This window comes from Lepidochelys kempii, chromosome 1 (assembly GCF_965140265.1).
Source record: "Lepidochelys kempii isolate rLepKem1 chromosome 1, rLepKem1.hap2, whole genome shotgun sequence".
NCBI classification, from domain to species: domain Eukaryota; kingdom Metazoa; phylum Chordata; order Testudines; family Cheloniidae; genus Lepidochelys; species Lepidochelys kempii.
The window spans coordinates 263,650,341-263,662,652 of NC_133256.1; the positions used below are offsets into that span (position 1 = coordinate 263,650,341).

Genomic DNA, 12,312 nt, shown 5'->3' on the forward strand with positions numbered 1-12,312 from the left:
GGCTGGAGGGACCATTGGTCTCTGACCCAGTCTGGCCAGTCTTATATACAGCCCCAAGGGGTAGTTCCATGGGGCCAAAGAGCAAAATCAATAATTTATGCTTAGAAACTGGACATCCTTCATTAGTAAGGCTACATTTTAGTCATGGCTATTTTTCGTAAAAGTCATGGATAGATCACAGACAGTAAACAGGTTTCAGAGTAACAGCCGTGTTAGTCTGTATTCGCAAAAAGAAAAGGAGTACTTGTGGCACCTTAGAGACTAACCAATTTATTTGAGCATGAGCTTTCGTGAGCTACAGCTCACAGTAAACAAAAATTCAGGGCTCATGACCTGTCCATGACTTTTACTATATACCCTAACTAAACCTTTGGCCAGGGGGGCGTGGGTGCTCTGGGGGGGGCGGTTCGGGGGCACCATGAGTGCTGGGAGCGTTGGCCCAAGACCCCTGCTGGTGCTGGAGGGAGTGTGCAGGCAGCGGGGGGCGGCCCAGGATCCCTGCTGGTAGTGGGGAGGGGAGGGTCGGTGGGGCTGGCAGACTCCCTACCAGCTTCCCATCGACATGTCCCTGCAGCTCCAAGGGGGAGGGGCAGCCAGGAGGGCTCTGCACGCTGCTTCCGCCAAAAGCACCAGCTCCGCAGCTCCCATTGGCCAGGAACCACAGCCAATAGGAGCTGCAGGGGTGTTGCCTGCGGGTGTGGGCAGTATGTAGAGCCCCCTGACCTCTCCGCCTAGGAGCTGCAGGGACATGACGGTGGGAACTGGGGACCCCTCCCCCTTTCCCTCTCCGAGGTAAGCGTCACCCCACACCCCAATCCCCTGCTCCAGCCCTGACCCCACACACCCAAACTGCTGCCTGACTTGGTCAGCCCCTGAGCCAGCACCGGTTGCAGCAGAAGTCATGGAGGTCATAGAAAGTCATGGAATCCATGACCTCCGTGAGACATGCAGCCTTACTCATGAGCAGTAGAATGGAGGAGACAGGAGCTGAGCAACATCCTTCTCCAAACTACTCCTGATACTGTAACTATGCCAATGTGACTGCGGGGGCTGAACGCAACCCACAGAATTCTAACATAGGGACTAACCACCCGCATTTCCAGTGAAGAAGTGTGGCCTATAGAGACTACAGATCCCAGCATGCAAAACTTCACATTGCTCATAGCAGGCTGCCAAACTGCATGCTGGGATTTGCAGTATCTGCTGACCACACTTTCTCACAACAAGCTGCTCCACGAATGCGAGTTCCGTACACCCTTACAGATCCCAGCAAGATGGCAGTGTGCCTTTCAGTGGGACAAAGCGTGGGCATCCCCTTTCATATGCCACATCCTTCAGCGGATCACAGTGGCCCTCAGAAAGAAAGAATGGGGAACCAGCCTTTTAATTATTGGGCTACCTATAAAATGAAGAAGGGGGGCTTTGACAGCTCGAACAGGGCACAAAGGAGCACATGGGGGTGTTCATTGCCCGCCCTCCGACCGAGTTTACACCCAAACACACAGCCCTGGTGTGCACAAGCAGAGCGATGTACACAGCCACAATGGGCCGACAGGAGATGTGACCACACTGAGCTATGAGTGGGATGGTGGCACAGCTCCTGACACATTCACACAGGCTCCTCCAGCTGCAGGCTCCCACCCATGCACATACACCCCTACTTTGCGCCCCACTACTGCAGACACCCCAACAGACCCCCCACTACCCTTCCCCGCCCCCTGCCCCTCTTACACCTTTCTCTTCAGATCCCCTTCCTCTCCCCTTTCCCCTCTGACCCCCTCCTCCTACTCTCCCCTCTCTCTTCAGACCCACTCCTCAACCTCCTCCCTTCCCCTCCCCCTGCCTCCTCCCCTTTCTGCTCCGATCCCCCTCTCCCCTCGACTCCTCCTCCCCTCCCCTTTCTCCTCCGACCTCCCTCCCCGACGCTTTCCCGCGCTTTTGTTGCCTTCTCAGGCAGTCGCTACAATGTCAACGTTCTCCCTCCCGACGCCGGCGCCTTCCGATTGGCCTGAGGAGGTTCCCTCCTGAGCTGTGATTGGCTACTTGCCACGTGCTGCCGGTGTTGCCGGGCCGTGGCGGCAGCACAAACAAGCTGCGTGGGGGAGTCGCAGCAGGAACCGGGCGGTGGGTACGGCGGGCGGGGAATGGGCGGGCTATAGAGGCACTCGGGCCGGAGGGATACTCCGCAGAGATGCGTGAGGCCTCCAGCCGCTCTGGGACTGTCTGTAATTGAAGAGAGCTGGGGCGGAACCCGGGAGCAGAGCCAAGAAGGGGAACGGAACCTACGGAAGGGGGGCGGCGCCTATAGAAAGGGGGCGGAGCTCATAGTGGAGGGGTAGCGTCCATAGGAAAGGACTGAGCCATAGAAGGAAGTAGCGAGCCCAGCGAAATAGGGGGCAGAGCCCACAGAAATGAGGGAAAGGCTGGAGCCTGTATCGAACAGTGGCGCAGGACCCAAAAAGGAAGGACAAAGACCATAGAAAAGGGGAGCCAGAGCTCTGAAGTGTGCGAAGGTTGTTGGTGAACGGTTCCTAGGGGGGCTCTTGCTATGCATTTATATGATTTAAAATAATCTGAAGAGCAGACAAAAAAATCCCTCTTTGATTTTTTAAAATGTCTCTTTCTGTGGGTATCTGAAGGACGAATTCAGGCTTTTTACAGCTACAGTTCTGTTTGATCTGATTTTTTTTTTCAGTTGCAGAACCTCTAGAACCATTAGTGATAATAAATAATTATTCATACTCTCTCCCCCCTGTCTATAATAACAAAAATGTCATCAAGATTTGAATCAGGATCTTCACCCAGAGATTTAGGGAAAGGGTGAGGGCAAGGGCAAGCTAGTTTCCCCTAAATGAGTGGAAATTTTAGAAATTACCATATATGTAATTTATGATATTATTTTAAAATAATTTAAAAGATGGAGGTTTTAAGGAACAGAATATGTAGGGGTATGAACACATGGTGCAGTTGGTACTTTACAGACTGCTCAGAAAGTATGCTAATTATGGCTCCAGTCTGGCAGTATTTAGAGAAGGAAAACTTCTAATGACTTCCAGTAGTGTAGTAGTTTTGCCTGTGTAAAGATTGTGGAATTGCGCCATATTAAATTGCCTAGTTCACGTTTCCAGGGTAATTGCATTCAGACTTTTTTCTGGAGGATATGTAATGTCCTCATTATGCTTATTTCCGTGCCTAAATCCATGTGTGAAAGGCATTGATAGTATCTGGAAAAGAAAATGTGAACTGAGTATTTGATATTCATTACACATTGATTTTTATTTTTTTGGCGTTTGCCATGATTGAGAAATTCATACAAATTCGTTAAATCAGAAATAATAAATGGGTACATTAAAGAATGGATACCATTCTGTAGTACAACACAAAATCAATATACCAGATATTTATTCCATAAGGAAACCAATTATCTTAAATATAATTTCCTGTGTGTCGATATTATTTGTGACCACACTAATGAAATTTTAAACTATACTATTCTATTTTACCAGCATAGGGTCTGCTCCAGCTTTCACTGAAATCAATGGCTTTTTTCCATTGATTTCAATGGCAGTTGAATTGGGCCTTTAAAAAGCAGATAACAGTATAAAAAAGTCATTTCTGCTTCTGTTTAATATAATTTCCATAAGTATTTTCCTTTTTTTCTTCACTACTAGCATTTAACTTAAAAGGGTATTTGGGTGACTTTAAAAGGTCTGCTTCTGTTGCTTATTCTCCCACCCCCACCTAACATCATAATTTACTGTGACATCCCACTTGACTAAGAAAATGATTGTGATGTGACAAAGAACCGTGTCTTCTAGTGACTTCAGTGGGAATTGAGAGCACTCAGCACATTGCAAGATGGAGTCCAGTGTATGTTATGGAAAAAGATTAACCACATCATTTCAGGGCAAGAAATAACTGCCTTCCTGCCTTAACTTTTAGTGTGTTTCAAGTCACACTGTACAACTAGCCCACCATTGTGGTAGATCAGCAGTTCTCAAACTGTGGGTTGGGACCCCAAAGTGGGTCATGACCCCATATTAATGGGGTCACCAGGGCTGGCTTAGACTTGCTGGGGTCTAGGGCCGAAGCTGAGGCCTGAGCACCACTGCCTGGGGCTGAAGCTCAAGGGCTTTAGCCCTGGGTGTCGGACTCAGATTACAGGCTCCTGCCTGGGACTGAAGCCCTTGGGCTTCAGCTTTGGCCCCTCCCCACCTGGGCTCCAGCTGGCTCAGGCTTCAGTTCCCCTCCTGGGGTCATGTAGTAATTTTTATTGTCGAAAGGGGGTCGCGATGCGATTAAGTTTGAGAACCCCTGTGGTAGATCAGGGTTTACTGCATATTGATAGTTTGCTTTCACAGGGAGAAGAGAAAACTATTTAACATTCCCTTCATAACCTCCTGCGGGAAATGAGCTGGATTGTTCTGCTTCAGCACTCTCAACTTTACTTCAGAGTAGCAGCCATGTTAGTCCGTATTCGCAAAAAGAAAAGGAGTACTTGTGGCACCTTAGAGACTAACCAATTTATTTGAGCATAAGCTTTCATGAGCTACAGCTCACTTCTTCGGATGCATTCAGTGGAAAATACAGTGGGGAGATCTATGTACACAGAGAACAAGAAACAATGGGTGTTACCATGCGTTTACCATGCATCTGTATTTTCCACTGAATGCATCCGATAAAGTGAGCTGTAGCTCACAAAAGCTTATGCTCAAATAAATTGGTTAGTCTCTAAGGTGCCACAAGTACTCCTTTTCTTTTTTCAACTTTACTTGTTCATCAGCCCACCACACATACTGTAGACTCACTCTATTTTTAAGTGCTATTTTATTTATTTATTTATTTAATAAAACTTAATGTTCCATTGCAGCTTTTGATGGAGACATCTGGTGACTGTAGCAGCCCATATGTCAGGGTGACTCCTGGGTTCCTGACACATCTGCAAGATTTGGAGCCCCAAGTGGCAAGAAGACGCTTATCTCAGGCACGACACCGGGCTACGCTAGCAGGACTCTTCAACAACCTGCGGGAAACTGTGTTTTCTCAGTCAGACAATTCAGCATCAAAGGTATGGAGGAGAAACTGTTATTTGTTTATGGATATATATTTGCAAAGACAAAGTGTAGTTAACCAAAGTAGTCGTTCTGATCACAATATCTTTTGGGGTTCATGTATGTGTGTAATTTTATCATGTGCAACTTTCCCTGTGTCTCTTCTATTTGTATAATACTCTCTTCAGAACAAGAAAAGAGAGCCTTCTGTGCCTTCTGTTGTTACTGGCATGGGTTTATCATGTGACTTGTCTCCACTTTGTAGATTTTGAGCTTCTTCGTAATGGCAGTATTTTGGAAGCTAGTAAAGGAATACCATGATTAAATTTCATCCTTGACGTACAGCTGTGAAATCAAAACTAGTAGGTTGTGGTTAGAAAGAGGGGAAAGTAGTTCATTCAATCTCATGAGTTAATTTATATGAGGGGGAGGGGGGACTGGGAAAGTGTGTAAAAATAAAAAATCAAGCTGTACCATTTCCTGTGTTTTACTAGTTTTAGAAATTGTTTAAACAAAATGGACTATATAAAAACAAGTGAAACAGCACTAGTTTGGTACTTAAATACTTCCAGGGAGGAAGAGTGTTATCGTGTTCAAGGCATGGGAAAGGGTACCAGGAGTCTTGGGTTCTGTTCCTAGCTCTACCACTGATTCCCTTCAATAAATCATTTAGGTTATGTGTGCTTCAGTTTCCTGTTTCATGAAATGGGGATGGTAATGCATATTTCAAAAGGGTATGTCCTTGTAAAAAGCTTTGAAATCCTTAGATGGAAGGTGCTTGAGAGGTGCAAAGTATTGTTATGTAGGAACTTCACTTGTTTGGACTCTTTAACTGTAACTTAGCCTGAGGCAGGAGCTCCGCTTGTTAAGTTCTGATGGAGATGCAGCCGAAGCTAATAATCATCCTGGTCTCAGAAGCTAAATCCAAAACATGATTCTTTGTTTTGTCTAACAAGACTTACCTTTCATTTATTATTGCTTGGAATGGAGGACTTCTGACTCCCTTTTAAAACTTCGATGAGTCCCATTGGTTTTTCCCAGCTTTACGCTGCTACCTTTGAAAGTATCACATCACAGCCATGATCCTTTTGGGTCAAGGAAGATTGGATTTGTTCAAAGGCATGCACACTGAGGAAGTCATTTCCTAATCTTTGTCAGTGAGTGATTGCTTTATGCCCTGAAGCATTGGGTTTATATCCCCTACAAAAAAAAAAAATCTCTAACATTCTCATTAACCATATAAATGTTTAATCCTTTCTTGTATCCTCTGTGTGTTTAGTCACAAGTGGACAAATTCTGCTCTCATTTATGCTGGTATAAACCTGGAATAATTGCACTGAAGGCTGTTAAGTCGCTCCAGTTTTAGATCAGTGTAACAGAGCAGAATTTGGCTAAAGAGGTCTCCTCACATAGTTCCCACTGGAAATGATCAGGAAAAAATTATGCCTACAGTCAGAAAACATCCAACAGTAAGCCATAAGGTGTAAAATTGTATCCATTATGTTTTATTATTCATTATTGGTTTATTCATTGTTGTTATTATTATTATTAATAATAATAAATATAGCACCATTGAGGTACATGATATTTTACAGATATGCCTCAAAGAGCAAACAGTCCCAAAAGGAAGGAATTCTAGAAAGGAATTGTTGACTGTAGAGAATTGTCAGAGTAAACCCCAAACCTGTATGTGAATAGGTACAGCATATAAATTAAAATCTTAATTTGTATTTGCCTTGATTCTTGGTTTCTTCCCTTTTTTCACATTCATCAGTGTAGTGGGCTGCTTAATTGTTTTTAGGGGGACATGGAGATAGCTAGTCAGCAAAAGGAAAAGATGTAAAAGATGCTTAAGGCATGTTAAAATTTCAGTCCAATCAGAACACAGGAAGATTGGTTCTGTTTTCTCTTTGTATTTAGTGTCAGGTTTTGCGTAAAGCTAAGAATTATATCCAGGAGCTGGAGCAAACCTTGGGTACCTTGCTGAAGATGAAAGGTACTGTATGGAAATATATACCTGAAAATGTTTCCCTGGGCCTGCCTTTCATTTACTTGTTAAATAGGGACAGCTAGCCAGGTGGCTGAGCCAGTATTAAAGGCAAGATGGGTGCCTTTAGGCATAGCACCAAGCAAGAGATAGTGCATAAAATGTATCACCCAGGACTAGCCCAAGGAAGCATTGTGCTTCAAAGATATTCCTCTGACTCTCAATTTCCTCCCTGCTTCCCCCTTGAACTGGTGGGTGAGGGAGGGCAGATTCAAACAGTAGTTTGTTGCTGGCCTGCATCAGCAGCAAATTAAGGCTGTTCCCTCCTTTCCTCCCCCCACCCCATTTATTGCCGGCTCATCTGCACTGGCAGTGGATTGGGGAACTTCTCCCACTCCTCACGCACATATTCCAGGGGACAGTAGCAGCATAGAGTGCCTTCTTACATCTGTGCACCCAAAAGCCGGCTAATTAACAAAAGAGCCAAAGGGAAGTTCTTTCTCCTGTTATCTTCTCTGCATAGGTACATAGTTCAACTCACAATCTGACCCTAAGTGTACAGCTTCTTGATTCACAGACATAGTTGGGGTCCAAGTTTGGACTGGAGGGCACTGAGAGAATCTATTCTGGGGTAAAAGTAGGGCAGGAGGGGGACAGAAATCCCATTCTGGTTTTCCTCACAAAAATGTAGGAAGTGAAAAGTTTTAATTAAGAAGTTACTCCAAGGGAAATGATTAAGACAAGTAGTGGTGGGTTTGTTAGTATTTTGTTTTTGTGGTTTCTTGGCTCCTCCACACATACTTTTCCATTAGCCTGTCCCAGCAATCTGAAACAAACACATTTTTTCTTCTGGATGAGGGCAGTATGATATGATTCCTTTCAGTACCTGTCACACCCTTTAATCAGCTGGATCAGTTGCTGTTGAGGGGTGTGAGGTTCTCCCTCTGCTAGGGCAGAATATGCTGCTTCTGCAATGTTCCCAGCCCCATTTCCTTGCCTCCTCACCTGACTGAAGATCTGGGAACCAGAACTAAAAATCAAGCATGTTTTCTGGTTTCAGTGGTAGAGATTTGAACTCCATGGTGATGGTTTAAAGCTGTTGAACACATTTTTCATGTTTTAAGTAGTGTCAGAAAGTCTCCCCAAAGCCCGAAATATCAATACTTCATAGAAGGAAAATAACCACAAAATATTGTATTGACTGGTAACTACATGGACTTTGGTTCACTGGCTGTTATTACTGAAAACCAAAGTTATCAGTTCACTGACAAGGCCAGCATTATGAAAATATCAGTGCTCATAAACTGCTAATACAGCTGGTCATGTTATAAGGAAGGGCAGAATGTCCCATCCGGTATCATTTTTGTCTAATCAAAAACTCTGTGTGACCATTACTCTTTTTTTGATTGGGACTGACGATGAATGAGATGCCAAATCCTCCAGTCTGTGACAATTATCTTTCTGCTGACAGTAGAGTCCTTCAATCTAGAGGATGGGAACCCGTCCAGCTTGGAGGAAGTCAAGGAGGAATATGTCAAGATGTACTTCAGCGATCACTGGTAAGGACTCACACAGATCAAGAAATGATAATACTTTGCACTTGCTTCTAAAGTGCAAAGCATCTCAAAGCACTTGGCAAATATTACAGAGCAGCGGTTGTCTGACCCTGTGAAGGAAGCAAATACACAGATTGAGATGAAGAGGTTTTACCTGGCAGGCGGGAAAAAAATTATTAAAATTGGACCCTTACAGCAGCTCAGTGCGTGTAAGCTCTGAGCACGTTGCTGGTCTCGTTCCCAGTCAATGCATGTATTTGCCTTTCTTTCCCTGTGTAGATCGTCTCCACTTAGGGGCTTTCATTAGCCCTGCAAAGCAAAAGAAAAAAAAAGTCACCTGCTCTAAAAGAATCACTGAGACTGCCAAAGTGTTCCTGGCAGGGACTGTTTTAAATTGGTTGGGAAGCCATGCATTTGGCCTTGTCCCATGTTTTCTTTCCAGTACTGCATCCCCTTCAGATGCCATGAGTGAGAGTGGCTCTACAATCTGGTATTTGATTCAAGAATCTGAAAAAAACGCAGTGGAAGAGGATGGGAAGCCAAGACTTGTCCAGTCCCCAGCCACTTCATCTCCTGATCTGATGGAGTTTGAACGGTAGGAGTATAAGTGTGTAGTATTTTAGTCACTGCATATCATGTAGCTTTCCTGGGGTCTGACTTTGGTTCCCAGGATCCCCAGACCAGCAGAGACATCAATGTCAGCCCCTGTTGGTGGGGAAACTGATCATCCTCCATGACTCTCAATTGATTCCCTCACTCCTGGCTGGCACTAGGAGCCTGAATACTGGCATGTCCAGGCCTCCTTGACCACAGGGCATCTTCCTGCTTCACAAGCCTTTGAAAATCTCTGAGGGTTCCCCATCCGCAGGAAAGAGATGCAGTGTTCTTTCAAGTACTGTATGTCAGTGTTCTAACATGAAGCATGAGGGTTAATATCCCTTCTAAAATGTTATAATTAATTATGGTAATTCTGGGTATTCTTGTTATCCATATAAGTGTCTGTTCTTTTCTGAATCTTTAACCTTCTGCAGTCTGCTCTCACTGTCATGTTGTACTGGCTTTTTATAAAGTTTCCTGTTGTTGCTGATAATGGTTTTCTAAAAATGGGAATGCAGTTGTGGCAGCAGGTGGCACAAGTCGTCTGCTTTCATTCTACAGTATTATCCTTTACTCCTTCTGTAAGAATCAGAAAAAAAACCAGTGCTTGTAGGCAGGTAGTGTGTAGAGTACCTTGAAATATGCTAGGTTTCAGAGTAACAGCCGTGTTAGTCTGTATTCGCAAAAAGAAAAGGAGGACTTGTGGCACCTTAGAGACTAACCAATTTATTAGAGCATAAGCTTTCGTGAGCTACAGCTCACTTCTTCAGATGCATATCGTGAAATATGCTGTTTAAAGATTTTTGTGGTATAGTGTCATTCGCTCCTCATGGGTTCCCCTTTCCCCTCTCTCACTGACACATGCAGAGCAAGACCTTTGCAGCTGTATGTAGGATCTGTGGCATTTACCTTGAAGTTTCATGGCAGATTACAACTGCTGTATATTGAATCCTTCTCATGGGATCTGTCCTGTCTGACACAACCCAGCAGTGATCTGTCCAGTAGGAACAACTTCACCCCTTTAGTAACATGGGATACTGTAGCCATGTTTTCCACCCAACACCCGGAATCGCAGCCTTTTTGTATAACTGTTTGTGTCCATCATCTAAGTCAGCTAAACTGGTCATCGTGGGCTGGTAGCGGCACAAAGTACTATCCCCTCCAAAATGCTATCAATTCTTGCCAGCCTCGAAAGAGATTGGAGGTCCAGGATTCACACTTAGGTTTTTAACACAGCTGCCTGATCCTAGTTCATCCACTCATAAGAATCTACACCAGCCATTCCTTACCAATCAGGATCATTCTGTTAGGCACTGGACAAAGGTATAGTGAGGGACACAGTTCCTTCCACTTAAATCACACATAATAGGCAAAGGGTAGATGGGAAACAGAGGCGCAGAACAGTACTATTCAGCAGGCTTCCATGCCATTTAAACCCCAGCAGCAGCTACTTTTAAGTGCTTTGGATCAAATATCCCTGTGTAAATTGTGCATATAAAATTAAAAAAAACACTTGACACATATTACAGTATTATAAGGGGGTCTGGATGGTTTGATGTCTGTGGTTGTTTGAGCAGAGATGATGTGATTTAGTGGGTAGGGACCTGTAGTGGGAATCAGAAGACCTGGATTAGATTCCTAGTTCTGCCACTGATCTGTGTGACCTTGGGTGAGTCACTTCACCTCTCTCTGCATCTGTCTCCCTGGCCACCATTCACCTACCTCATCTATTTAGACCAGAGGTTCTCAGACTTCATTGTACCGTGACCCCCTTCTAACAGCAAAAATTACTATGTGACCCCAGGAGGGGGAACTGAAGACCGAGCCCGACCGAGCCCTGCCACCCTAGGCAGGGCAGGGGAGGGCAAAGCTGAAGCCCAAGGGCTTCTGCCCTGGATGTGGGGGCATGTAACCTTAGCACTGAGCAATGGGGCTTGGGCTTCAGACTTGCTGGGGCCCAGACCCAACACCAGCCTTGGTGACCCCATTAAAATGGGGTCGCAACCCACTTTGGGGTCCTGACCCACAGTTTGAGAACCCCTGATTTAGGCTAATGTTTTTGATGCAAAGGCTGTCTCATTGAGGGTGTGGATGCATACATATATGTTATCAGTGCCTAGCACAATTAGACTTTAATGGGGCCTCCCGTTACTACTGTCAGGAACCAGGTTGTGGGCAGTCACACCTAGCAATTGGAGCAGGAGTCAGGAGCTGGGAAACAGAACCATGGGCCAGAACCAGAGTCAGAAACTGGATGCCCGAGCCAAGGGTCGAACCAGCGTCAGAGCCAGGAATCAGAGCAGAGCACCAGAACCAGGGTATCTGGAGTCAGAGAAGGCAGGAGCAAGGCTGGGACAGGGCGAGGAAACAGGGCCCAGGAACAAGGCAAGGATGCAGGAACAAGGCAGGGTCTGTCTCAGCAGCAGGTCAGGGATCTACCTTGTTTCACAGACAGGTTTCTGGAACTCCCTCCATGCTTAAATAGTGTGTCTGAACCAATCAGATGTTACAGGGGGTGCTGCCAATCGAGTTTCCATAGGCGGCGCTTCCCGTGGTGCCTAGTCTCCCAGGATTTGCAACTCATTGATCATGGCTCTGCCATGGCTTCTGGGGGGTGGAATGAAAGCACTGGTCATTGGGTGCCCTCCAGACCTGTATTCTAGCTCACTGGATCCTTATATCACTCCCCCGACCCTTTAAGGATGCTCCTGGAGCATTGTTGGGCCAGGCTTGTCTGCATAGGTGCCGACTCCGTGGATGCTGCGGGGCTGGAGCACCCAAAGGGAAAAATTATTGGGTGCTCTGCACCCACCGGCAATGAAGTTGCCTCCACCTCCTCCTTGCCTCCTCCCTCCCCAAGCGTGCTGCGTCCCCACTCCTCCCCCTCCCAGCGCTTCCTGTCCTCCGCCTAACAACTGTTTGGCCGCGCTTAGGACTTTCCAGGAGGGAGGCGGGAAGAAGTGGGGATGTGGCACGCTCTGGGGAGGAGACGGTAAAGAAGCAGGGCAGGGGTGGGGACTTGGGAGAACGGGGTAGAATTGGGGCAGGGGAGGTGAGCACCCATGTGGCAGAGGGGAAGTCAGCACCTGTGCTTGTCTGGGTTAGGGTGACCAGATGTCCT

At 45.9% G+C, this 12,312-nt stretch overlaps 1 protein-coding gene across 1 annotated transcript in view; it reads left to right on the plus strand.

Moving 5' to 3' along the window:
• The first annotated feature begins 748 nt into the window (after positions 1-748).
• Positions 749-12,312, plus strand: part of STRA8 (stimulated by retinoic acid 8) — a 29,298-nt gene continuing 17,734 nt past the window's right edge. The window contains 6 exon segments of the mRNA XM_073330944.1: positions 749-772; positions 775-792; positions 4,871-5,068; positions 6,972-7,047; positions 8,510-8,597; positions 9,037-9,189. Coding sequence (XP_073187045.1) covers positions 749-772; positions 775-792; positions 4,871-5,068; positions 6,972-7,047; positions 8,510-8,597; positions 9,037-9,189 — 557 coding nt within the window.